General features: G+C 31.6%; 3 protein-coding genes across 4 annotated transcripts; all 3 read left to right on the forward strand.

Annotated features, from left to right (window-relative positions):
- Nucleotides 1-24: 24 nt before the first annotated feature.
- Nucleotides 25-10,396, forward strand: LOC108210742 (cellulose synthase-like protein G2). Of its 2 annotated transcripts, none has more exons than XM_064090232.1 (8): nucleotides 25-728; nucleotides 2,192-2,293; nucleotides 3,356-3,481; nucleotides 3,576-3,788; nucleotides 4,008-4,107; nucleotides 4,224-4,393; nucleotides 4,485-4,835; nucleotides 9,916-10,396. In XM_064090232.1, the coding sequence occupies exons 1-8, from the start codon at nucleotides 111-113 to the stop codon at nucleotides 10,387-10,389; spliced, it is 2,154 nt and encodes a 717-aa protein (XP_063946302.1). In that variant the 5' UTR covers nucleotides 25-110; the 3' UTR covers nucleotides 10,390-10,396. The 2 variants fall into 2 exon arrangements, with proteins under 2 accessions (XP_063946302.1, XP_017237622.1); XM_017382133.2 differs by lacking the exon at nucleotides 9,916-10,396 and adding an exon at nucleotides 5,227-5,781 and having other exon boundaries at nucleotides 27-728.
- A 5,619-nt stretch (nucleotides 10,397-16,015) lies between these two features.
- LOC108214980 (deoxyhypusine hydroxylase-B) lies at nucleotides 16,016-21,025 on the forward strand. Its single transcript, XM_017387265.2, has 7 exons — nucleotides 16,016-16,321; nucleotides 19,156-19,289; nucleotides 19,376-19,605; nucleotides 19,683-19,821; nucleotides 20,055-20,181; nucleotides 20,346-20,464; nucleotides 20,614-21,025. The coding sequence occupies exons 1-7, from the start codon at nucleotides 16,159-16,161 to the stop codon at nucleotides 20,650-20,652; spliced, it is 951 nt and encodes a 316-aa protein (XP_017242754.1). The 5' UTR covers nucleotides 16,016-16,158; the 3' UTR covers nucleotides 20,653-21,025.
- A 2,689-nt stretch (nucleotides 21,026-23,714) lies between these two features.
- LOC108213528 (LOB domain-containing protein 16) lies at nucleotides 23,715-25,057 on the forward strand. Its single transcript, XM_017385330.2, has 2 exons — nucleotides 23,715-24,107; nucleotides 24,621-25,057. Exons 1-2 carry the CDS (start codon nucleotides 23,823-23,825, stop codon nucleotides 24,987-24,989), a joined length of 654 nt encoding a protein of 217 aa, XP_017240819.1. The 5' UTR covers nucleotides 23,715-23,822; the 3' UTR covers nucleotides 24,990-25,057.
- The last annotated feature ends 2,394 nt before the right edge of the window (nucleotides 25,058-27,451 follow it).

Below are 27,451 nucleotides of genomic sequence, written 5' to 3' on the forward strand. Positions count from 1 at the left end.
GACACGCACTTTTATAAATTTCAGCAGCCACACTACACACATAATTCAACTCTCAATAATTTTCTTTTTGTCAAAACCCTACCAAACCAAAACAAAAATAAAAATAAGAAATGTCTTCCACCACCTCACTCCTCCACAAGACCACCGTGCACCACCGTCTCGCCGCCGCGAACAGAGCTCACATCCTCCTCCACCTCCTCCTCATTTTATCCATTTTCTACTACCGTTTCTCGACTTATATCGATATCGAGGCTACGACGTCGTTTTACGCCAACTTTTCGACGTTTGCATGGCTTTGCATGGTGGTAGCCGAGCTCATACTAACCCTAGTTTGGCTCTTTAGCCAGTCTTTCCGGTGGCGGCCGCTCTCCCGGAGCGTCTTCCCGGAAAATCTCTCCGGCGAGAAAGACCTGCCGGGCCTCGATATTTTCGTGTGCACGGCCGACCCGAGTAAGGAACCAACCCTAGAAGTGATGAACACGGTGATTTCCGCCATGTGTTTGGATTATCCGCCGGAGAAACTCGCGGTTTATCTCTCGGATGACGGCGGCGCCGCCGTGACTCTGCATGGGATGAGAGAAGCGGCCGCGTTTGCAAGGTGGTGGGTCCCGTTTTGCAGGAAGTATGGCGTGGAAACGAGGGCTCCCGGAGCTTACTTTTCCGGCAGGAGCGGCGGCGATGAATGTCAACATGGTGATGAGTTTGGAGATGAAGAAAAAGAAATAAAGGTTAGTTGATGACGAGTATATGATTTTGACAGTGGACTATTATTCAAATATATATTGCCTTTTTAGATATATTAACTTCCATTATAAATATAACTTGTTAATCATGCCATGTTTGACTTTGTCAGTGCATATTTTTAAACTTTTGTTGCACAGTTATATTTATTTAATATTTTTTTACTTTTAATCATGATATTGAGCGGGATTTGGTCTTGATTAATCGGACGGGGATCATGACGGTCATAATTAAAATTATTTATTTGGAAAATTTTATATTTTATATAATTTATAAGTTATTAGAAATATAATAATAAAAGTAAGATGATATTGATTTCCATTGAGAACCTATGAAATTTAATATAAAATTTTGAAAATAAATATAAAATATGTAATATATGCGTCTCAAACTTGTGCCAAAATAAACTATAGTTTGGAGACGGGACGTAACTTTTTAGCAATTTAATGTGAAAATGAATTGATTTTCCAAAGACAAACGGCTCTAGGTTTGATTCTGGCTTTTAACATTGAAACATGCACACTATATTTTTACTCCTTCCGTCCCCTCAATTTTTTACTCCCTCCGTCCCACAATACATGTCATTTTGACTTTTTTCACGTAATTTGAGGTGCAAATAAAACATATGTCTATATATTATTTTTCAAATTTTCTTTTTCTGAATAAAAATATGGATGTTATACTTTTATTCAGAAAAAGAAAATTTAAAAAGTAATGTATAGAAGTGTTTTACGTGCAAAAAGTCAAAACGACATGTATTTTGAAATCACGGAAGGAGTATATTAGAGAGAGACACGAAAACTAAGACAATATATAAAAAAATGAGTAAAGTTAGATGAAAAGTGGGTAAAGTGGTGGGACTAATAACGTAAAAAAAATGAGAGGAACATCCCAAAATAGTAACCATAATAAAATGAAAGGGACGGAACGATTACTACTATTACTAATATAGTATGGAAAGGACAGTGTGTAAAAAAGAACAGATAAACTTCTGATCCACGTCTGCATAAATAATGTCGTCGAGTACATCGTTCATTGGTGGGGTATTTGTAATCTCGAGATCGACAAATTTTATGAATTATTGAAAACGATATACTCCCTCTGTTTTTTTTTATATGTCACTTTTGACTTTGGCACGTATCTTTAGGTGCATTGACCGGTTAGCAAAAATTATTATTTTTAATTGATTTTTTTTTGTGAATTAAAATTTTGATTGTATATTTTTATTCAGAAAAAGAAAATTTCAAAAAAAATATTTTTAACTACCCGGTCAAAGCACTTAAAAGTGTGTGCCAAAAAGTCAAACGTCATATATTAAAAAACGGAGGGAGTACTCTTTGGTGGAGTTCGATTCTTCACGTGTTCTAATTAATTAGAAAAAAAAATAAAATTGTTTTGTATGTATTAGAAAATTCGGTGAATGATGATGACATGCATGTGACGTGTGCAGTTAAGGTACGAGCATTTCAAGAAATTGGTCGAAAACGGAGACGGTACGCAAGTCGACGACGTCAATAGCATCTCCGGCGACGGCCGACCACCTTTAGTTGAGGTAGTAATTCTTTTTACAGCCTTCATTAATTATGCTTGCTTGATATTTTCAGTGTTCTCGTAAACTTCTAACTGGTAGCCGGTTCCGCGTTCGAATCTCGTTAAAGACAAGTTGGATGGATTTTATACTAATTTCATCCCAAATTAGATGTCCCCGTTAACTTTGGGCACGTAACTTTAGGTGTATTGACCGTCTACTTCCGAAATTTATTTTTTTAATTTTTTTTTAAATAAAAATTTCATATTTAAATATTTATTTGCAAAAATAAAATTTTAAAAAAAATCATGTAGCTATGCGGTCAATGAACCTTAAACTGTGTGCCCAAAGTCAACGGAGTCATCTAATTTGGAATGGAGGGAGTATCTATTTTTAAAGAATAAGTATTTTATCTATATGGGTCGCTTTTTCATCCTAGTTCGCATACTACAACATGTTTAGATTTTTTTGGACATCGTTTCAAAATATGGATTGTTTGAATTTTTCAAATGTATTTCTAAATATTTTGATCGTATTGTTAAAATTATTATTTTGAATTTTTATTTGAATAAATATATGTGCTTGACATTTTACTTTTGAAAAAAATTAAAAAAAAATGATTCTAACTATACCCAATCAAACAACTTAGAATTGACCCTCGAAAAGTCAAACTGCCTGTATTTCTAAACGAAAGTAGTATTTGTGAACTACTCCCTCCGTCCCACAATACATGTCACTTTGACTTTTCGCACGTAGTTTGATGTGCAAATAAAACATATTTCTATATATTATTTTTCAAATTTTCTTTTTCTGAATAAAAGTATGAAACTATGAATGTTATATTTTTATTCAGAAAAAGAAAATTTGAAAAATAATACATAGAAGTATGTTTTATTTGCACATCAAATTAGGTGCGAAAAGTCAAAATGACATGTATTTTGGGACAGAGGGAGTATACTAATATAAAGCATGATTTCCGGTTGCAGCTTGCAAGAAAATGTTAATAATATATTTATTTAACCATTTTTCTTGTCTTCTGAAAGTTGTGTTCATCTGTAAATCATGTGGTAATACATTTTGCTGAAGGTGATTCATGACAACAGAGGCAACAATGATGAGAATGCTGCAAAGATGCCGCTGCTTGTCTACGTCTCTCGCGAAAGAAGGCCATCCTATCCTCATCGCTTCAAGGCCGGAGCTCTCAACAGCCTTGTATGTTCTGCAGTACAAACTTACAATGTGGTTACACATAAACGTGGAGTGCATAATGTTCTGTATAACTAACTTTCAAAGACTATTTTTCCAGCTTCGAGTTTCAGGAATTTTGAGCAATGGCCCTTATGTTGTGGTACTAGACTGTGATATGTATTGCAATGATCCGGCCTCAGCTAAACAAGCAATGTGCTTGCATTTGGATCCAAATATGTCTTCTAAGCTAGCATTTGTTCAGTTTCCGCAAGTCTTTTACAATGTCACCAAGAATGACATCTACGATGGCCAAGCCAGATCTGCCTTTAAGGTTCATATCCTTAAATTTGCTCAACTGAATTATTCTTCTGTGATTTTTTTTTTTTGTTAACAAATATGGCTGAGCCAGGGTCGAACCCAGGACCTGGGACGACAGAGGATAAACTCTTAACCACTGAGTTATCCAACCTTGCTCTTCTTCTGTGAATTTTTAGTTAAATGAACAACTACTGAAGCTGATTATTATACTTTGAATTATTTAAAATTTCAGACCAAGTGGCAAGGTATGGACGGATTAATGGGACCGGTTCTGACAGGCAGCGGGTATTATTTAAAGAGAAAGGCATTATATGGAAGCCCTGATCAAGAAGGTGCCTTGTTATATTTAACAATTGTGCTTCTTGATTGTCTTGTTGTTCTTGTTTGTGTTTGTGCCTGTGTAAATACGTTGTATAGCGCGACTAAAAAGATTAATTGTTGTGATCAGATACTTATCTCCATCAACCCGATGCTTCGTGTTTTGGTGATTCAAACATGTTCATTGCATCAATCAATGAAGCTCTGGGGAAGGCAGAAGCCTCAACAGAGGAGCTGCTACATGAGGCACATTTATTGGCAAGTTGCAGCTTTGAGAAGGGAACAAAATGGGGTTCTGAGGTCAGTAACAACGGTGAATTTACATATTTATTTCCATGATTTTCTTATTTTGCGAAGTGATCTGTTCTGATTTTTTTTTTTTTTTTTACAGATAGGCTATTCATATGATTGCTTGCTAGAAAGCACTTTTACCGGGTATTATATGCAATGCAAAGGATGGACATCAATGTACTTGTACCCGAAAATCCCAGCTTTTCTAGGTTGTGCTGCAATCGATATGAAAGATGGACTGATTCAACTAAGAAAATGGAATGGGAATCTTTTAGAACTCGGTTTCTCAAAATTCAGTCCTCTTACATATGCACTCTCATCAAGAATGTCCTTCCTCCATAGTATGTGTTACGCGTACTTCTCCTTCCAGCCCCTCTGGGCCATTTCATTCCTGATATACGGCATTGTTCCTCAGTTCTGCTTTGCCAGAGGCATCCCTGTTTTTCCAAAGGTACGTTAATATTCAAATTGTACAACATATAATGCCTTGATTACTATGCCCTCCTTCCCATTTTAATAGTCTTGTTTGCCAAAATAAAATTTCCATTGATATTTGTCCTCTTCTTTTGTTCAATGCAAGTTTTATACTATTTTCAACATTTGACTGTCATTAACTCACACAACTTCCAAAAATTATTAATCATATAACTATGGAATTCTACTGAAAAGGTTGAATACTTGGTTATATTCGTGTGTAACTAATGCAATTTTAGTGATGACAACAATAATAAGACATCAAATTTAATATTTCTTAATATATATGAAATTTGCAAGAAGACTGTGAAAATGAGGAGGAAGTAAACATCTACGTAGTTTTTTGTTAATATGGTGGTTTTCTGCAGGTAACCGATAGATGGTTTATTGCATTTCTGGCTCTATGGCTATCCTCACTTCTGCAACACATGTACGAGGTTTTCACAAGTGGAGGCACACTAAGAACATGGTGGAATGAGCAAAGAATCTGGGTGATAAAAGTAGTGGCTGGAAGTTTATTTGGATGCATCGACTGCATAATGAAGAAGATTGGCAATTCAAAAACCGTCTTCAGGCTGACAAACAAAGCCATCGCGAAAGAGAAAGTTGAGAATTATGAGAAGGGGAAGTTCGACTTTGAGGGTGCTCAGGTGTTCATGGTTCCTATGGTAGGCCTAGTTATCTGGAACTTAATTTGTTTGATAGGGGGCTTGTGGAGTGTTTTTGACAGGGGAAATGCAAGTGAAATGTTTGGACAACTTGTACTCTCAACTTTTCTTTTACTTGTTAGTTATCCTATTATTGAAGGAATTGTTACTAGGAAAGGTAAGGGAAAGATGTGAGTGAAAGAAAACTGGAGATTTAGAGACTCCACTGTAATAAATTTAGTGATATGGAAGTTTTGTATCACATATTGATTGATCCGTTGTTAGTTAAATCGGGTATTGACCCAATCTATACTTTTTTAACGATAAACTATTAAATATTATTACCGGAAAAAATAATCTCAAATATCACTTTGTAATTCAAAACGAAATATGGCGTAGCGTGTAGCATTCATCCCTCTTTCAATTCTTAATGCGAGATTGTATAACGTTTTCAAGCTCTGAAACGTCAAATCGTGTAACGTCTTGTAGTGATTTTTAATTTAATCCCAACTCGATGTAGCGTTTTTTTATAATAATCAAAACGCTTCAATGAATCTCTAGCGTTAATAAATGATACTTCAAACTAGGGTTGTGAAAAGGATAATTCGAATACACATATGCCTATATCCGTATCCATATCCGCAATTGTCAGATTCAGATACAGATAATATGTGCAGATAATATGTGCTTTTCAGATACGGATAATATCCGCTTTTTTTTTTGGACATGAATGCGGATATTTCGGACGAATGTTGGATTTTTCTTATCGACCATACCGTTGTATATTTATATATGTATAAAGTATTTGTACAATTATATAAAATTTATATAAATGTATTATTTAATACATATACACACACTGCAAGCTAATAGAATAATTTTTTTAATTATATGTTATATAATTTAAATATCATATATGTATTTTATTTCGGATTCGAATATCACGAATTCGAATACGAATAATATTCACTTTATTTCGAATACGGATAATATCCGCTCTTTCTTAAATATGAATGAAAATTTTTCGATTTTTTTGACAATCCTACTTCAAACCATCTTTAGAGGGGACTTGTATTCTCTTGGTTACAGGTTCGACTTCCGAAGGGAGGAGAATGTGTGATTATGACTCCTGGATCAGAGCCTATGTTGGGTCTTTTCTTCTGTACTAATAAACATAAAACTAACAAATATGCAAATTTACGACCCAAGAAGACTAAAAGCATGAAAAAACACAACTGAAGTGGCCAAGAGTCCAGGAGCTTCAGTTTTGCCTAAAGGTCTAATTTTCGTGATATGTGTTAGTGTTATAGAAGGTAAGTTCACAAAAATTAAATAAAAATTAATTTATAGTACTTCTTGGGTGATGATTACGTGAAAAAATCATACATTATGGGTGATCATTTTATATATACTAAAATAAGAGGAGAATGAAACACATCCCTAAATAAACTCTTATATTTTTGTAATAAATATTGTCTGCACAATCATGTTGTTAAAGTATATATGTTATGTTTAAAATTAGATATTAGAGTAAACCAAGGCTATAGAAGGCCACCATGATTATTTGCTCGAAGTGGGGAACATTCTGCAGGGATGCCCGGAAATGCTCAAGGATCGCAGCGATGTGACGGTTAAGTTTGTTAAAAGGCAAGCGAACAAAGCAGCCCACCAGTTGGCTCGTTTTCCTTGTTCGTTAAATTGCTACAATGTTCTGTTGTCTCCTCCTACTAGTTTGTTGGAGACCCTTTTGTATGACTCTTTACATGCTTAATGAAATTGTTTCCGTGTGTTTCAAAAAAAAAAGTAGTCTAAGTGTGTGTTTGGGAATGAGACTTCTGGGCTTAAAAGCCCAGAAGCCCATTTCTTCTTTTTTAACCAACCGTTTGGCAAACAAACTGAAGCACTTAAAACTGTAAAAGAAGTCGGGGAAAAAAAAGCTACACATCTTAGCTTTTATATGGAGCCAACTTAAACTTCTTCCGCTTCCTACTGCATACTTCATTCAGTGTTTGTGTTATCTCCAACGAGATCCTTGAATATAATTTTTTTTTTCTATTTAAACTCATGTCTTTAATTTTATGTAATTCTCAAATATATTAGTATTATATATTAATATTTATATAAATTTTTAAACACACTTATAGATCACTTAAATGTGAGACATTTTAGTCCATTACAAAATATAGTTTCGAATCATAATTTCACTTATTTAAGTTATTAATTGTGAATCTATACTATACTATAAAAAGCCAACATAGGTATAATTTGTAGTCGTAGAAAATTTTGGTTTGGTACTCTACTCTAAAACTAAAAGTCTACAAGTAGATATCTATTAAACAGTTTCATATACTAAAAACACTCCTTATGTATATTAATATCTTTTTAAATATAATTTATAATTAGTTAAAAAAAAGGTGAAACTACTGTTAATAACATATATTAATATTAAAAATTACTTATAGATAAACGTATAACTAATTATAAATATACAATTTTGAATTTCTTTTGTCTAAAATACATATAAATAATTAAAGACGCTACTTTTTAATTATAACGTATTCTACTCGAAATTTAACACTTACGTATTCTATTTCATTACAAACACGAGCCATTACGTAACATATGAAGATATATGAAATATGAAAAATTTGATTTAAATTGAATAATAAACTGTCACATATTAATATAGAAAAATATTTACAGATAGATAATAAATTGTGAAAGCTAAATTTCCGTTAGAAGATATAACGAGTTGGTTAATATAATTTAACTAAAATCCAATTCATTAATACTAAAATACTAATAAAATGGTGTTAAGAATTAAATTATAATTAATAAATTACGAATCATATACCCGCCCGTGCTTTGCACGGGGTTAAAGGCTAGTAAGTTATAATAATAGAAGTTTGTTCAAATCTTTTTGTTCATTCCTAAATTATATTTTTAATATAATCCTAAGAAATAAATAAATAAAATTTATAACAAAATGAGAGACAAAGCAAACCAAAAACTTATATAATATAAATATTAATCTAATCTAATATTATTATCAACTTTTTCAATTTAATTCGTAAATATCAAATAATTATATTACAAAACTATGAAACCGTACCAACTTATAAGTTAAGTTATCCAAACACTTAAAAATTTATAAGTCATGGTATCCAAACACTTATAATAACTTATAAGTTCAACTCAGCTTCTTATTTATAATCAACTTCTTTACTTTAAGCAATAAGTGACTTCTTTTAAGTCAAGCCAAACGGCCCCTAAATATATATGGTTAATTTATCATTTTAAAGTAGACTTCATTAGAAAGTAGTGTAGGTGCATTCTGCAGGATAGCTAGACATATCACGCCAAGACTAGCATCTGTTTTTGTTCCTTGTCATTTTTGACTCTTACTGGTTACTCCCTCCGTTTCTTTTTTCTTTTCCTGTTTCTGATGTCGGTACTATTCATAACATGAGATAAATTACTTATTTACATCTAATCTACAAAACTAAATATAGTCATGAGTGATCTTGTTAGATTCGTATTCACGAGTACTTTAATACGGTGAAGTTTTTATATTTAATGCTACTACGAAATGAAAGATATTAACGATCAAAAATGTGTGTTGGCAAACGTGAAAAGTACAAACAGGAAAAGTATTTAGAGACGGGAGTACTGTTATGATGTTTGGGTCTATTTTAATTTAATAGAATCTATATTTTTTTAAAGCAATCTAAGATTAATGGAAGATAACAAAATGTGATAGAAGAAAACCAGAGATTAGGATGTTAATTGATATTTTTTTAAAATTTTAAATAAAAATATTTATGTTATATTTTTATCTAGAAAAAGGTTTACAAAAATATTAATTTCTACAATATAGTCAAAACATCTAAATTTAGGTGTAAAAAAATTAAACAAATTAATTTTTGTTATATAATCAAAATAACTAAAATTAGGTTTTAAAAATTTAAACGACTATATAATGATAAAAGAGAGTACTCCATGTAGAGCTTGATTTCCCGGCGCAGCTTGCATAATACTCTCTAGTCTCTTCCCTGTCCCCACCTAGGTTATTAATTTTTTACCGGTGTAATCCTCTGTATCTGTCACTCTGCACCAAAATTTTCAATTGAACTATCGAGTCAAAAATTTTCATTTAAATAATAAAGCATCTTAGAACTTTTAATCATAAGATTAAGCATAAAAAGATTTCAGCACCGTTAAATTTGTCTTTGACTTTAATGATTACCGTTAACTTTAACGGAATCGTATGTTTTTATATGTACCGGGCTGATTGGATTATGTTGATGGTTTGGATGGAAAAAAAACAGAGTTAGGTGGCGATTGATGATTCGGAGGAGCGGCAATGGTGAAGGCTGCTAGTTTTCTGTTAATAATGATGGTTTTCAGTAGGTAAACGATGCATGGTTTATTGCATTTCTAGCTCTATGGCTATCCTCACTTCTGCAACACATGTACGAGGTTTTCAGCAGTGGAGGCACACTAAGAACATGGTGGAATGAGCAAAGAATCTGGGTAATAAAAGTAGTGGCTGGAAGCTTATTCGGATGCATCGACTGCATAATGAAGAAGATTGGCAATTCAAAAACCGTCTTCAGGCTGACAAACAAAGCAATCGCGAAAGAGAAAGTTGAGAATTATGAGAAGGGGAAATTCGACTTTGAGGGTGCTCAAGTGTTCATGGTTCCTATGGTAGGACTGGTCATTTGGAACTTGGTTTGTTTGATAGGGGGCTTATGGAGCATCCTCGACAAGGGAAATGTAAGTGAAATGTTTGGACAACTTTTACTCTCAACTTTTCTTTTGCTTGTTAGTTATCCTATTATTGAAGGAATTGTTACTAGGAAAGGCAAGGGAAAGATGTGAGTGAAATATAAATTTGAGATGGGTCCTGTTCCCTGACAACCGTGTGTCAGGGAACATTTATCCAACCATCACTCACAAAAGAATATGTTTTTAAGGATCCGCGTATATTTTCCGCGGATATACTGCTGTGTGGTTATTATACGCGGACCATCCGCGGTTTTTATGCGCGGATAAGACAGAGGGTATAATGGTTTTCATACTCGTGTTATACTCCTTGTAGCAAGTCAAAAACAGCTAACATATCCCCTGCTCACAATTACTTTCTTTTATGATATGAATTTGGTCAGTTTTTTATTATTTGCTTATTTTCAAAAACAAGTTAGATTTCCCCTCCATATTAAATTTTAGATTAAAATTAAAGTAATCAAAATAAGCATGAATATATTGGATATTAGAATATCTTTTACAGAAATCTTATTATGAGAAGACATATTTTATAAATTCATATTTATATTCATGATTATTATAAGATTTTATAAATTCATATTTATAATTAATATCTATAATATAATTAATAAATATTCATTAATTATAATTATAAATATTTATAACATTTAAATATAAAATATGAATTCATATTTATAATTAATATAAATTCATATTTCTTATGAGAAGACATATTATATAAATTCATATTTATATTCATGATTATTATAAGATTTTATAAATTCATATTTATAATTAATATCTATAATATAATTAATAAATATTCATTAATTATAATTATAAATATTTATAACATTTAAATATAAAATATGAATTCATATTTATAATTAATATTAATTATAATTATAAATATGAATTTATATTAATTATAAATATAAACTCATACTTATAATTATAAATATTTATAAATATAAATATTAATATAAAATGAATTTATATTAATTATAAATATAAACTCATATTTATAATTATAAGTATAAGTAGGTTAGCTGGTTGCACGAAATCCACCTCAATTATCAAGCTCCACTTCACCACTCCCTGTTTTTGTCTTGTTTTTCCCCAGACTCTGCTTACAAGGAGGAGTAATAACAAGTATGAAAACCATGATACCCTCTGCCTTATCCGCGCATAAAAACCGCGGAAGATCCGCGTATAATAACCCTATCCGCGGAAAATATACGCGGATCCTTAAAAACATATTCTTTTATCCCAGCCGTTGGATCGTTGATCCAACGGGGAGAGTGATGGTTGGATAAATGTTCCCTGACACACGGTTGTCAGGGAACAGGACCCATTTGGGATTAGAGACTCCCACTGTAATAAATTTGTATGCAAGCTTTGTGTTGCATTTTGTCCGGTTTTCTATCGATCCGCCGCGGCTGTTGGTCCAATTTTTTAGTTTTTTCGGGATAAGGTCCAAAATATTACTGTCACAAAAAATGATCCAAAATATAACTCTACAATCCAAAGGCTGGATTGTGTAGCGTTCATCCTTATTTCACTTTTTAACGTCGGACTGTGTAGCTTTTGAAACCTAAACGCTTTCATTTAGCGTTTCACCCTAAAACGCCAAAATCGTATTATGTTTTGGAGTGATTTTTGGACCTAATTTGATATAACATTTTCTTTTAATAATCAAAATATTGAATTATCCAGCGTTAATTAATAATATATCAGACTATTTTGATATTTAAAACATTACTCGAAGTAATTATGATACAAGGGATTTTCCCGTTTTTACTAATAAACGTAAAACTAACACATATACAAAATTTACGCCGCAAGAAGACTAAAAGCATGAAAAAACACAAGGTGAAGTGCTCGAGAGTGAGCTTCAGTTTTGCCTAAAGGTCTAATTTTCGTGATCATATCGTCTCAGTGTTATGGTAAGTAAGTTCACACAAAACTTGAATTTATTTAATTCATGGTACTTCTTTGGCGATGATTACATGAAAAACTAATACATTATGGGTCATCATTTTATATATTAATAAAATAAGAGGAAAATGAAGCATACCTCTAAATAACTCTTATATTTTCGTAATAAATATTGTCTACACAATCATATATATGGTTATTAAATCATTAGTTAGGTTTAAAATTAGATATCAGAGTAAACTAATAATAAAAGCAGTCTAAAATATGTGGTTGGTTATTTTTCGAAAAGTTTGGATCTTACTATTACAGACAGTGATATTTGTACCTATTTTAATTTAATAAAATTTGTGTTTGACTTTTCTATGAAAGCTGTCTAAAATTAATCGAAGATCCGATATATCACTTTTTCTGGGGATAAATTTTCAAATATCACTATTACAAAAAAAATAATATTTTCTCTAGTTCTTTTTACATTTCCTATTTGAAATGTCGGAATTGTTCATGGCATAAGACAAATTACCAATTTAAGCATAATTTATAGAACCAAATATAGTCATGAGTGATCTTGTTGGATTCGTATTTACGAGTATTTTAATGCAGTGAAACTTTTATATTTAATACTAAAATGAAATTAAAGATATTAACGATTAAAAGTGTGCGTTGACAAACGTGATAAAGGTAAACGAGAAAAGTATTTTAGGACGGAGGGAGTATCAAATATCACTTTGTCTCCAAAATGTTAGATAGTGTAACTTTCATTCATATTTCACTGTTTAGATCGTATTACATTTTGTAGTGATTTTAAAATCTAATTATGATGTAACTTTTTTTTAATAATCAAAATACTACCGCGGATTCTCCGACATTAATAAATGACATTTGGGATCAATTTTCACAACTCTCATATTTCAAATATTAATTAAAAAAATTATAATATACCGAGTATATACCTCCTTATAGTAATAAACATAAAACTAACATATATGCTAAATTTACGATGCAATAAAACTAAAAGCATGAAAAAACACAAATGGAGTGCTCAAGAGTACAGGAGCTTCAGTTTTACCTAAAAGTCTAATTTTTGTGATCATACCGATTTAGTGTTATGGCAGATAAGTTCACAAAAAATTGGAAAAAACTAATTCACGGTCAAGTTCACAAAAAAGTTGGAAAAAACTAATTTACTTCTTGTGTGTTGATTTCATGAATTTTTTTTATCATGAGTGATCATTTTATATATAATAAAATAAGAGGAAAATGCATGAAACATACTCCACAATAACCTTATTGTAATAAATATTGTCTACGCTGGAATTTTTGTTGTTAAAACATGGTCATTATAATCATTAAATATGTTTAAAATTAATTAGATATTAAAGTGAACTAATAATAAGAGCATTCTAAAATATGAGATTGATTATTGTTTGAAAATATGCTTCATCATGAGTGTAGGTGCATTGTCGATGAAAGACATGATTTCTCAATTTGGTTCACGGACGAGTGTAGGTGCATTGTCGATAATAGATATGATTTCTCAATTTGGTTAAACAACGGCGCTACCATTATCATAGTGTAGTTTACATGTCGTTTTTAAAAATAAAATTTATACTTTGAAATATATATCTCGTTTTCTTTTCAAAGTAATGTTTTGAATAATTTTTCTTAAAATACTTTTAGACTACAGTTTTCGATGACTGTGTATATACTCATAATACAATTAATTTAGTATAATAATTAATAAAATTAAATATCCAACTACTAACATTTGTTAAGATACAAGAGATACGTAAATTAATATGGCGGGAGTAATGTTTTATGTCAAGTTGATAGCTTCAAAATTTTTAGCTCTTCTGCTACGAGACTATTGTAGACAATGATGTTTGATTTGATTTTAATTTAATAAAATTTACATTTTACTAAAAAAAATCTGCCTACAAATATGAAAATTTCTGGAAGACAATAAAAATGTAATAGAAGAAAACCGGAGATCCGGAAGTAAGTTTTATTCTATAATTTAAAAATTAATTAATAAATTTCTTGTGTTGGGATTACATATTAAATATATTTTCAATTAATTTTCCATCTTGTGAATAATTTGAGAATCCGTTCATTTTTTATAATTATTTAAGTATTAAAGAATAGCCGGACTTCAAAACTCGTGAAATAAAATTTACGAACCTAAATAATAATTCATCTAATCTTATATATTTTTTCATGATCATTGATTTCATGAGAAATATTATATAAGATATTCTCATAATTATCGAAAATTTAAGTTTCAAACTCGAATTTTCGTGATCATGGATCTATCATGACATGTAAATTTATTTTAAAATTATGAAAAGTCTTAGGACAATTTCATGCATCTTCGGTATAGATCGAAATATGAGTTCTGGCTCGTTATCGGGAAAAAGGCTCTCAATATCACTTATTAATACCACATCATATAACGTTTTGAAACTTTAAAACATCAAATCGTGTTACATTTTATAGTGACTTTTAAATCTAAATTGCAATATGATCTAGTGTTTTTTTAATAATCAAAACGCTATGGTGGATTCTGCCGCGTTAATAAATAATACTTCGGATATTTTTCACAACTCTTATATTTTAGACAATAATTAAAAAAATTACGATATACTTGACTTTCTTTCCTTACTTTAATAAACGTAAAACTAACGTATATGCTAAATTTACGACGCAAGAAGACTAAAGCATGAAAAACACAAATGAAATGCTCAAGAGTCCAGGAGCTTCAGTTTTGCGTAAAGGTCTGGTCTGGCAAGTAAGTTCACAAAAAAACTGAAAAAAATAATAATTCATTTGATGATGATTTCAGGAAAGAAACATATATTATGTGTGATCATTTATAATAAATTAAGTGGAAAACGAAACATAAGAAATATGGTATCCAATTGTATACCGATTTTTGTTGTTATATACATTATCATCGTTAGTTATATTTAAAATTTAAAATTAGATATTAGAGTAAACTAATAATAGCAGCAATCTACCGACGCCGGCAGGCCATCTCTGCACCACTCAGTGAAATTAATAGTTCCAGAAATTTCACTTCTCCTCTCAAAAATGTATTTACTTTTGGAGGGAGTAATGTTTGATTATATTTTAATAAGTAATTTATACTTTACTTATTAAAAAATAGTCTAGATTAATAGAAGGCATATAAAATCATTAAAAAAACCAGTTTGTGGTAAGGGTTGCAATATTAAATATTTTTTTATTTAATTTTCTATTCCGTCAATAATTTAATAATTCATATTTTCTTTTAAATTATTTATTTATTGAAAAATAGCTGAATTTTAAATAAAACTCATGAAATAAAGTTAGGAATCTAAATAATTAATTATCCATCAATACTTATTTATATATTTTAAATTTATAATCATTGATTTCATAAAATATACTTATTCAGACAGCACATCCTTATAGTTATCAAAAATATAAGTTCAAGCTCGAATATACGCGATCATCAATCTCATATTTATAAATTTGTTAAAAGTCTTGACATTATTTGATGCATCTTCGGTAATAGAAATATTTCATATAAAGCATACGGTTAATAAGACATTATGCGTGAACAATTTTATATGAAAAACTAAGATAAATTCCAAATAAATTTAAATAATTCTAAGAATTTTAAGAATAATTTCAAATAATAATTTAATATTAATCACTTTTTAGGATGATCACAATTTAATTAAATATTCAAATTATATATTTTCCAATATTCAAATTTTATACTCGTAAGAATAGAACTTGGGTCACCGACAAACCCTGAACCTAGGCTAGTTTACTTTGTGACAGCTTCAGATGAGGAGGAATATTGAAGAGAATAATTACCCAAGTTGGCACCTTACACTGTAGCAGTGTTATACAAATTGGGTTTTCTCTATAATTGCAGTTCTTGAAATTTTCGTGAAAAAAATGGAGTTTTTGGATGATTCGAGCTTCAAAGTATCAGCAGAGATGGAGGAATTGCTTTGTGAGAGACTCTTGGATCAGAATCAACCTATTTCTGAGCGTTTTAGAGCTCTTTTCTCTCTCCGTAATCTTAAGGGGCCTGTGCCCAGAAAGGCCCTTATTCAAGGTCTCTCTCTCCCCCCCCCCTCTCTCTCTATCTTTCTCCCCCTCTCCCTCTCTCTGCTATATGAATGTGTAGGTATACTTTATTTATAGTTAATTTTACTTGTGGGTAGCTCAGGTTTAGTGCAATACTGCTATGTTTATGTAGTTATGTATTGCCTATTGCCTAGTGTTATATACCTATGCTTATTGTGTTATGTGTGTGTCTGTTAATCGTCTATTGATTTTTGATTAGATTGGGGAAAGTAAAAGGGGAAAGGTGTGACCTTTTTTCAAATTTTTACTTCGTATACAAATTTAGTCCCTGATATGATGCATAGTAAAAATTTAGGTGCGGTTTGGATCAGTGGATTGCATATTTGCATATCAGGTAATGGGAATGGGAATGAATGAAATTTTAAAACATTTTGTGTTAAACTGTCATCCTCATTTCCGCTAACTGGGTTGGAATTCCATGATCCGAAAAACGAGAATAATTACGTGTTTTACTAAAATAGTGACAATGACAGAAAATGGATAATAAGAGGCTGCATAGATATGAAGCGCAATAGACCAGTCTCTAGTCCTTGCATCTTTTATCCAAGTTTTTGTACTGTCATGGATTTTTGCAGCCCGATAGAGCAAGGAAATGCTGGTCAGTGTGAAGAAGAGGTAGCTTGGGAAGACATACCAGGAGAAGCTACAATTGAGGGCAATAACAAAGGATTTTCCTTGTGACATTCATTAATTATCTTTCTCATGGGGGGCTCCGCACATTGTAGTACAATTTAGTGTGTTTCAGTGTCTAACTTGACTAGACTTTCTATGCTATCATTTTGCTTGTCAACAAGTGCATGATGGATAAACAGATTTAAACCAATATAATACAAAACAAATCACCTGTTTTTTTGATGTGGATAGGAAACAAATTTGCGATGATCGTACACAAAATGAGATACTTGAACCAAACTACTTTGACACCATATGGCACTAAGTCTCCCACATACTCTGAATCCCTGTCCAACCATATCCTAGTGGGTGTTTGGGGTAACTTAAAATAAATTACTTTTTAGTTATAAGTAAGAAGCTATAAGTGACTTAGCAAAATAAAAAAAAGAAATAAGAAGCTATAAGTGAAAAGTATCTCTTGACTTGTAAGTTTCAATTAGTTTGGATAAATTTGTTGGTAATTTAAACTTATTGGGTATAAAAACTAGTAATATAATAACCATATATATAGATTATCTTTTAAAGTAATTATATACATTTTTATGAAGTCAAATTTTAAACAACGAAATAAGCGAGCGGAAGAAGTTAGGATTTCAACTTCTTCATTAGCCAAACAGACCTACCTGCAGTATTCCAATAACAAACAGAGGAAATGGGAGTTGAGTTTCACTTTGCATTGTAAAACTTGTACTAATATCTATTTCAACCTTAAAATATGGATAATGTAGTATATAGAAACTTCAAACCTCTGATTTCTAGTTTCTCACAATCGCATATCCTTTAAATTTCTTTGTCTCATGTGTAAGAAAAGTTGCATCTGAGAATAAACCCGCTTGTCCCCTTCTAGCATGGCTAACTTAAGGAAATCCTTGAGTCTCTGAACATATGGTTGGTGCTTAAATGAGAATGTTGAATACAAGTCGCTCACTGATGAGCCCTAGTGAATAGAAAAGAGAGATTCTATCTACTATCATCTCTATTTAATGGGATGGAGTCTCCCTAACCTCTATATGGAGGATACTAAAGGTTCTTCATCTTAATATTAAATATTTTTGAGTAATATTGTAATCATAAAAAGTTTAATTTGAAAATTGATAACATATTTCATTTCTTTGTTAAGTAACATATTTCATTTTTTAAGTTGTAAGAAAGAATGTAATGTAATTATTATCTAGTTAGTTTCTTATTGGCATGTTTAGGATATATACCATACTCCCTCCGTCCCATATTGAGTGAGCTGGTTTGACTTTCACGGAGATTAAGAAACAAATAGTAAGTTTAGTTGAAAAGTAGGTAAAGTGGTGGGACCTATCAATATTTAATAATAGATTTGAGATAGTGGAGGAAGATAGTGGGTGTAACAGTGTTTATATTATTATAGAATGGAGATAGTGGAAGAAAGTAGTGGTTGTAATAGTGAAAAGTGGTGTTCAAAAATAGTAAGTATGATAGGTTCATTCTTTTTGGGACGTCCCAAAAAGGAATAAGGGTCATATAAAATGGGACGGAGGGAGTATATTTTTAAGTTGTAAGAGCTTAATTGTTTTATTCATGGAGGTTACGTTTACTAGTTGATTATGACTATAAAATTGCATGCTGAATTTGAGTCCCTCATATTGTGTAAAATAAAGGATCTACTCTCTGGATTGTTGGCCTTCTCTTGGCCTGTATGTAATTTAAGAAACCAGAAAAGCCTTTTGCACTCAGTTTAAAATAATTGTAGGTTGCATATAATCTTTTTGAATCTTGACAAGAGGTCATGAAAGAGACATGAGCACATTGAGTTTTAAAGAAATCTCTTTGTTTGCAAATTTAATAAATTTTTTCTTGGCATTAACTGAACACTGAAGACCTATAAGATAAAGGTGGTATATTATGATTTATGGTTTAGTGACTATGAGCCGTTGTTTTTTGGTATGTCTTTTTGTGGGCTGGTCAGTCTCTCCAAAGTCACATTCATAATTCAACACACTGCCAAGTACTGTATGAAGGACAGAATCTGGGTTAAGTAGTTGCGTACACTATGTTATTGATTTTCTTATTGTAATTCATACCAACTTCCAAGAAATTCGGATATTTACAAGTTCAATAGTTCTGATAATGAGTATTGTTTTAACTACTGTTCTTAAGCAACAAGGGATCCCTCAAATCTACTGGCACACGAGGCTGCATTTGCCCTGGGACAAATGCAAGATGTTGAAGCTATCCCTGCTCTGGAAAATGTTCTTAATGATATGTCATTGCATCCTATTGTGCGCCATGAGGTAACTAAAGTTTGCTTCATTTTATGGCATTCTATATTAAAGTTGTCTTGACATTTTGTTCTCAATTCTGTATTATTGAATTACAGGCTGCTGAAGCTCTTGGTGCTATTGGTTTGCGGAGTAACATTCCACTCCTAAAGAACAGTTTGGATAGAGATCCAGCTCAAGAAGTCAGGGAGACATGTGAACTGGCTCTTAGTCGGATTGAGGAATTGCCAAATGGTAGTGAAAATGTTGATTCATCTGCAACTGGTGCATCACCCTTTCTCTCAGTTGACCCAGCTGCTCCTTCTGGTTCTCCTGTACACCAATTACGGTTCGTTTGGGTTAGAAAATTGCTGCTTTATGGGATTTACAATTTCTTAATAAGTTACTAAATTGTAATTGGTATAGGGAAGTTCTTTTAAACGAAGACAAGAAAATGTATGAGCGGTATTCAGCTCTTTTTGGGCTTCGAAATAATGGTGGAAATGAAGCCATTTCTGCTATTGTCAAATCTCTAGGTGCAAACAGTGCTCTTCTTCGACATGAGGTCTGTTATAGACTCTGATTCACGTGTTTGACTTCTAAAATATCAAGATGGACTGATTGCTGTGTAAACAGTTAGTCCAGTTATAGTGAAAAACATTTTCAATCTCCTTATCGAATATGGATGTTCTTTAACTATAATAATAGTGGATTGGATATGTTATATCGAATATGGACGTTCGTTAATTATAATAATAGTGAATTGGATATGTTGTAATTGTTTTGTTCCCAGTGCAGGTCGCCTATGTCTTGGGCCAACTACAAAATAAAACTGCTACAGATGCACTCTCCGGTGTACTGAAGGATGTTCATGAGCATCCAATGGTTAGACATGAAGCAGCTGAAGCTCTTGGTTCTATAGCAGGTTTGACCTTAGTCTGTGCTTCAAGGTGTCTGCAGTTTTCATTTTGGAACTGATACGTGTCAATTTTCTGCTTTACTACACGTTCCATTCTTTAGTGTCCTAAACGTCTTCTACAAGAAAAATTAAATTAAATTGTTCCTAACAGTTCCTTTTTATATTAATAGATGGCCAATGTATAGCTCTTTTAGAGGAATTTGTACAAGATCCAGAGCCTATTGTTTCACAGAGCTGTGAAGTTGCTCTCAGCATGCTTGAGTTCGAAAAAGCGGGAAAAACCTTTGAGGTAACTTAAGAGAAAGACTACCTACTACTATAGGACTTCCTGGTGTCCGATAACACAATTTTAAAAGAAGACTACCTACTACTATAAGGTATCCTGGTATCGGATAACACAATTTTAAAAGGTTACTTGTTTCATTTTTTTGTGTGCAGTATCTCTTCATGCAGACACCTAAAGTACCGCAAGCTTGATATTGATTAGCTTAACTGGTTTATATGGTTATTTCACCTGCCATTCTATCGAGGGATGTTCTGTACTGATTGGTGCACAGTATCTCTGCCTCTAACGAATCATTGGTTTGATGATATTTTCTTCATGTTGTTTAGAATATTATACGGGTTCACATTATAGTATGGTTGATATTAAGAAAAGAATATTGGCTTCAATATATCTCCAGAGGTTCTCTCTTTGATATATATCTTTTTTCTTTTCATATTTTCATACAAGGCATTCGTGCTAGATTGTGTTTAAGTTTGGATATAGTTTGTTATTCAGTTGCAGAGCTTTTATGGCTTTGATACAGTTATATACATAAAAGTGTATGCAGATCACTAATTTTTTTTACTTAGTTTTAATTAGTTGGTATTGGTTTCAGCAATGGTTGTGGGAGATATCATGTCATCTAATTTGATTAAATGATAACTTTTAAGAGTTCAGGCGTATTTTCAAGTAGTGTTACTAGTATGTATACTTGAGGATGTGACGAAATCTGATCTGGTTATAGCTTTTTAGTTACTTATAAAATTGTTACATTATTGTACATCGAGATCTTGTTTGGATAGGACATATTTGAAGTATTCAGCTTTCACAAAAGCCTACTTAAGTTTACGTTGTGCTGTTATTAATTAGTGTCTTTATAAAGTGGTAGACAAAATAAGACAGTTGATGATAACCTTTTAATGATTAAAAGAATCTTGTTTTATGATGAAGTTGTTGAACTGTAGTGAATCCGTAGGAATACTCTTGTCAGATAGTGAGTTGCTTGGAGAATAATGTGTATCATTTCTCTGTCAAGGCAGTTACTTTTTGCTAGCAATTTGATTCTGTACAAGATTTCTTCTCGTGTTTTGGTTGGTTATTCGACTTGCTTATCTGTCGATGTAAATGAACTTCTTAGTTTGGGCACCTTTTATGATTGTGAATGAACAGGAGAAATCAGTTCAACCTTTTCACTTTCAGTTTTTGGTCTTTTATGCCCCAATTTTCTCCTCGGCTAAAAGTGACTTGAAAAATCCCGGGAGGACCTGATGCGGGAGCCTATACAGCAAGACATTCTCCGAAGAACATACCAAGCCTGTGAACTGTATCAACCCTTCCTGAATGCAACCGATTGACAATGCAGCGTTCTTTATGAGCAGGTGATAACTGTGTAACTTCGTCATATGTTGTCGTTTGCTTGAACAGACTTTATTCGGTCTCTAACAGAAATTTCGAAAGCAGCTGGGTACATTATGTAAAGTTGGCAAAGTGGGAGGGGGAAAGAGAAGTGAGGTGGGATGTATTGGAGTGTAATGAACAAAAGTTAAGGTCATAATATGAAATTCAACTTTCAGTTAAAGTATATTTTGTCCTTATTTAATAAATAAAACATTTTCCACGAGGATTGCCATTGTCACAAGTCTCAACCACAATAACTCGTTTTCATCTACCCAACATAACTGAACTGGCATTCAAACTTTATGAGTTGTGCATAGTTTTTTCTTTTGGCAAGTAAATTTGTAAACTTATAAATTAGGACTATTTTAATAATAGTAAGTCTCGGAATAAATGATAATTGAATTTAGCAAAATTAAAATATCTCGTAGAATGGCGGAATATGTGATAATTGAATTCACAATTTGGATAAATTTTATTTGTGACAAGTAGTATTCTAAAAATACTCGATTAATTCTTTAATTAAAATTCATCGATTTAGCGAATACACTTTGATTTAATTAAAAATTTCTGATAAATCTTGAATCGGTAGATAAATTGACTAGTTCCTAATTGAATCGGCGGGTCAGTTGATTAGTTTCGGTTCCTAATTTCTACTATCATAATAATAAATCATGATTAGTTTCGATTGCAAATCTAATAGGATAATTATAGGACCCGAGACACATAAAATGGAAGGCCAATTTTCAAAGAGAAGCCAAAATAGTTTTGAATATTTAACTTCTATTGTATAATTTACTAAAAGACTTGTACTTGAACAACTTTAATTTAATTAGTTTAATAGACAAAACAATTTTAAATTAACATTACCCTTAATCTTAAAGTGGCACCCACTTAGTTAAGGTAGTGACTTGTCTAATTATTAAAGTTAACGAATAAGTACTAGCTTTTTCTCTGTTCTCTTGTCTCTAATCCATTGAATTATGGAGGTTCAGGGTCGTTGTTTATTCTTAAGAAAAATATAATTAGCCAAAATCACCAGTACAAAAATATAATTGTTTATTTTTGATTTACGTCTAAAAGTAGTTAGTGACGCGTGTAAGCGAAAAATATTAATTCAATAAATTAAAAAACTCCAGCCAGCTTGCACCAATTTCCAAAGCGCAGCTGCATTCGGCGGAATATTATTTTATTCAACTTTTTTATATCCTCTACCTTTTTAAAAATAGTCTGTCCAGATATAGAATTGATTTTCCACCCATTTTCTATCTCAAAATTATGTCAATAAATATTTTTTCTTTTATCTTTATAGCACGATATATTTAGTTTAAAATCCTTTTAATATACACAAAAATAGAAATTAATATGTCCATCTTTTCATTGTCTTCCTATCTTGTCCTCGCTCCTCGTAGGTCGTGTATTTTGGGACGGTAACTTGAACCATATTTTAAGACTCCTCCAAAATGTAGGTTCATAAATGATTTTAAATAGAAAAATTGAATGTTAAATATTTGTAAAAAAATGAAAATTTTAAAAATAATTTATAAAATTATATTTTATATGTACTTTAAAATACGAGCCAAACGATGTGAAAAAATTATAAAAAAAAAATGAGAGTCATATTCTGCATTCGATTCTTGCTTAACCCAAAATTTTGTCTTGATATGTATCCGAATTATTAAAAAATAAGCGATAAATACATAAATTTAAATGATGACATTGAAAGGAAATACACGAGTGTAGTTGGAAATTGAAATATATATCGAAGTCAAATATATATATCCACCACATTAAAAAACCAAAACGAGTACAATTATCTCACATAACCATTAATAATTGTCACATATTAACCCTACAAACTGACCTACCATGTCCCCTCCTCAACACCCCCTTATAAACCCTACCACTTCTGTCCCAAAACACCTGCCTGCCCACTTATTGATCCCTTTCACTATTTTCCAGTGTCCCCGTGTGCTCAATTTTATATATGGCGACCTCAGGGACAAGCTCTCCCTGTGGTGCATGCAAGTTTTTGAGGAGAAAGTGTGCTAGTGATTGTATTTTTGCTCCTTATTTCACTTCTGAACAAGGGCCTGCTAGGTTTGCGGCTATTCATAAGGTGTTTGGTGCTAGCAATGTCTCGAAAATGCTGGTTAATATTCCGGTGGCGGATCGGTGTGAGGCGGTGGTTACGATTGCGTATGAGGCGCAGGCGAGGATTAGGGATCCGGTGTATGGGTGTGTTTCTCATATTTATGCCTTGCAACAACAGGTATAAACAAAATTCTCTTACATATACACACATATATTTTTGTTCATTGTTCAGAGTAGCGGTAAAATCTGCGTACGAGTTTGGCTTTTGTTGTGAATATGTTTGGGGTAGTATTTCCGGTACTTCGCAAGCCTTAATATGATGGTGTTGAAACTCGGAAGCAGAGATAAAATCTGCATATATTCTGCTAGACTTGCTTTATATCTAGTTTAGTATAATTCGTCTTGTTGTTTCGGAGTATGGATAAAATCTGCGTATATTTTAGTAGACTTGCCTAATGTTTTTATGTAATTCTACTAGACTCGGTTTATTTCTTGTTTAGTTTCGTCTTGCTGTTTCAGAGTAAGGATAAAATCTGCATATATTCTATTAAACTTGCTTTGTGTTTTATTTAGTATAATACGTCTTACTACTTCGGAGTAGGATAAAATCTGCGTATATTCTACGAGACTTGCTTTATATCGTATTTAGTACAATTCGTCTTGGTTATAAACTTGTACATGAAATATGCAGGTGGCAAGTTTACAATCACAAGTGAACCAAGTAAAATCCCTAATGGCACAAGGCCTAATGGATTCAAGAAACGAAGAAAATCCATGGCAACCAGGAAATCCCTTAACCGCAACGACAAATCATTATCCGGGATACAATTTCATGAACAATAATTATGTTTCACCGCAGAGCTCACCAGACTCGATAAATCACTACCAAGACAACAAAGAAGGGGTGATGAGCTTGGATGACATTCAAAACCGATACAATCGATTAGTATCATTGCAAGGTCAAGGTGAGTCGTGTGGCTATGGGAGGAAGAGAGCTTCTGGGAATATTGATCAGTTGGGTGAGCTTCAAGAACTGGCTAGTAGAATGATGAATAAGTAATTTTATCATCTTTGATAACAGATGTAATGATATATGTTCAAGTAGTTTTAACTTGAGGTTGCTTAAAATCATCTCTTCCGTTATATAATTTTTTAAATTTTATAGACATATAAGAATTTATGCTTCTTTCATTTTACGTTTAATGAAAGATAGAATTAGTTCAAATGATAACTGAATATTCGAAGTCGGGATCTAAACAGAAAGAGTTAAAGAGTCGGTATGATATTTTTATTATCTATTTTCTAGTCAAGTATTTTGTGATCCAATCACATTAAGTATTATTTTTATTCGATTAATTAAATGATTATCATTTAATCTAATTAAAATAATGTTTTAAAAATATGATAATTATGTATTAAAACTTATAAATATATGTATATAAATTTATTAAATATACATGTAAAGATAATATGTATTACCACAATGAATAAATCATATTTTATGAAAAATCAGACTTATATAAGATCTAATATGAGTGAGTACATGAGTGCTTGTATTCGAGATTATATTGTGTTTAATTTTTTATCAGATTTATAGCATTTTCAAAATATATATAAGATATGCAGGGTTCTTAGATATGTATCATATATTCAAACTGAATATAAATCGAGATACTGAATAATCAAATCGAGATACAAAATGAGTGTTTTATTATAATGAGTGGTTATATTTTATGTACTAATAAAGTAAACGACCTGCTTTCAAATATAAATAGAGAGGGAAACAAATGAAAAAAAACTGAACTTATGTAATTTTCACTCCTATATTTTCATTTATATTTGTGCTTCCAAGTTATTAAAAGGCTTTAAGTAAAAAGTAGATGTAATCATATGACAATTTCACTCCAAAATTTTCACTCCAAAAATGAGATAAATGTGAAAATTTATTTGCTTTCAGTTACGTTTACTTGCTTTCTCTTTTCAAAAAACTCAATGAGCATAACTTAACATGGGTTGGCCGATAGTAGTAACTAGAAAAATTTCGCAAATGCCTCGTGAATGACAAGAAAGACGCAACATTTGACATTTTTGCAGTGAAATTCTTGTATTTTGGAACTTCTTGAATTGCTATTGAAGCTCCGTTATTTACTCGTACTAGCTTAGTACATGTCAGGCTTCTTTCGACTTCCAGTTGAGACACGATAACATAAAATATACTACTTGTACATGCTTTGCATAATTGAGTTCGTAAATTCATATCTATATTCCTCCTTTCTACCTTTAATTATGATTTCCGATACTCGTGACCGAATGTTTGAACCCTATGTTGTCGTTTCTCGCATGAACAAATCAATTACTAATATTTGGTTTTGAGTTTAAATATTAGTACAAGACAAGAGGAGCAGCTTAAATAGTACTCCCTCCTCCCCTCAATTCTTCATGTTAAGAACAAGATATATGAGCTGTTTGGGTGATCTTAAAATAAGTGATTTTTGCTTAAAATATATAAGTAGAGTAGAAATTAGAAGCAAGATAAGACTTATAAGTGATTAAAGTGTTTGAGAAATAAGTAGAAACTCTGAAACAAAAGCTAGCATTCCTAGTTTTTTATAAGTGTTTTTTGACTTTTTACACAAACGGTACGAATAAGTGCTTTTAACTTGTAAACCGAGAAGTTCGGCTTAAAAGTGACTGCCAAACACCCACATAGGTATGTGATATTGGGAATAACAGATTCGATACGTATATTAATGATTCTAAAAATTATATTTATAAAATATTTTTAAAAATAAGTTTAAAAATGATTGGAACTTCTAACTTAGTAGAATGTGTATTTTTTTTTTTTTTTTGAACAAGGAAAATAATTCAATTATAAAAAGCCATACGGCATCTACATACATGATCGAAATTGAACAAACGCATAATAATATCGTTGTTGAATGTGTATTTTTAACCAACTTAATTTAGTTTTACGATTTTATATAATAAATGGTTAATATCATTGTAGATGACCTATAAATTTGTTTTTATTTGTCATAAATTACTTAAGATACAAAATTACTCCCCTCGGACGTTCTTTATTCTGCACTTATCATTCCAAGTCATAATATATGCAATAAGAGTAATTCACACGAATTTAAATTATTAATTTAAGTTCATCTACACGAACTTTACATATATGACGATGATAATCGAGAAGAGTATCATAATTACGGAGAGCAAATCTGATAGAGCTGTTGAAAATAAATCGAACAAATTTCTTGAGAGATGACTAAGAAATACGTCACAAGTTACGATTTTGTGTGTGTGGCGAGCATTGTCAATATATACAGCTAGAATACTCGATCGATTTTAAATCCAAGGAAGAATGCAGAGAATTCCTCAATTATTTTCCGGAATTTGTGGATATCTAACGTAAGATTTAATAAAATAGAGGATACACGAAAACAAAGAGCATGAGCACAATATGCTAACGAATTATAGTTGACCTTTGACCGATTTAGAAATTTGGTGCGTTTTTGT

This window comes from Daucus carota, chromosome 3, assembly GCF_001625215.2.
Source record: "Daucus carota subsp. sativus chromosome 3, DH1 v3.0, whole genome shotgun sequence".
Taxonomy (NCBI): domain Eukaryota; kingdom Viridiplantae; phylum Streptophyta; class Magnoliopsida; order Apiales; family Apiaceae; genus Daucus; species Daucus carota.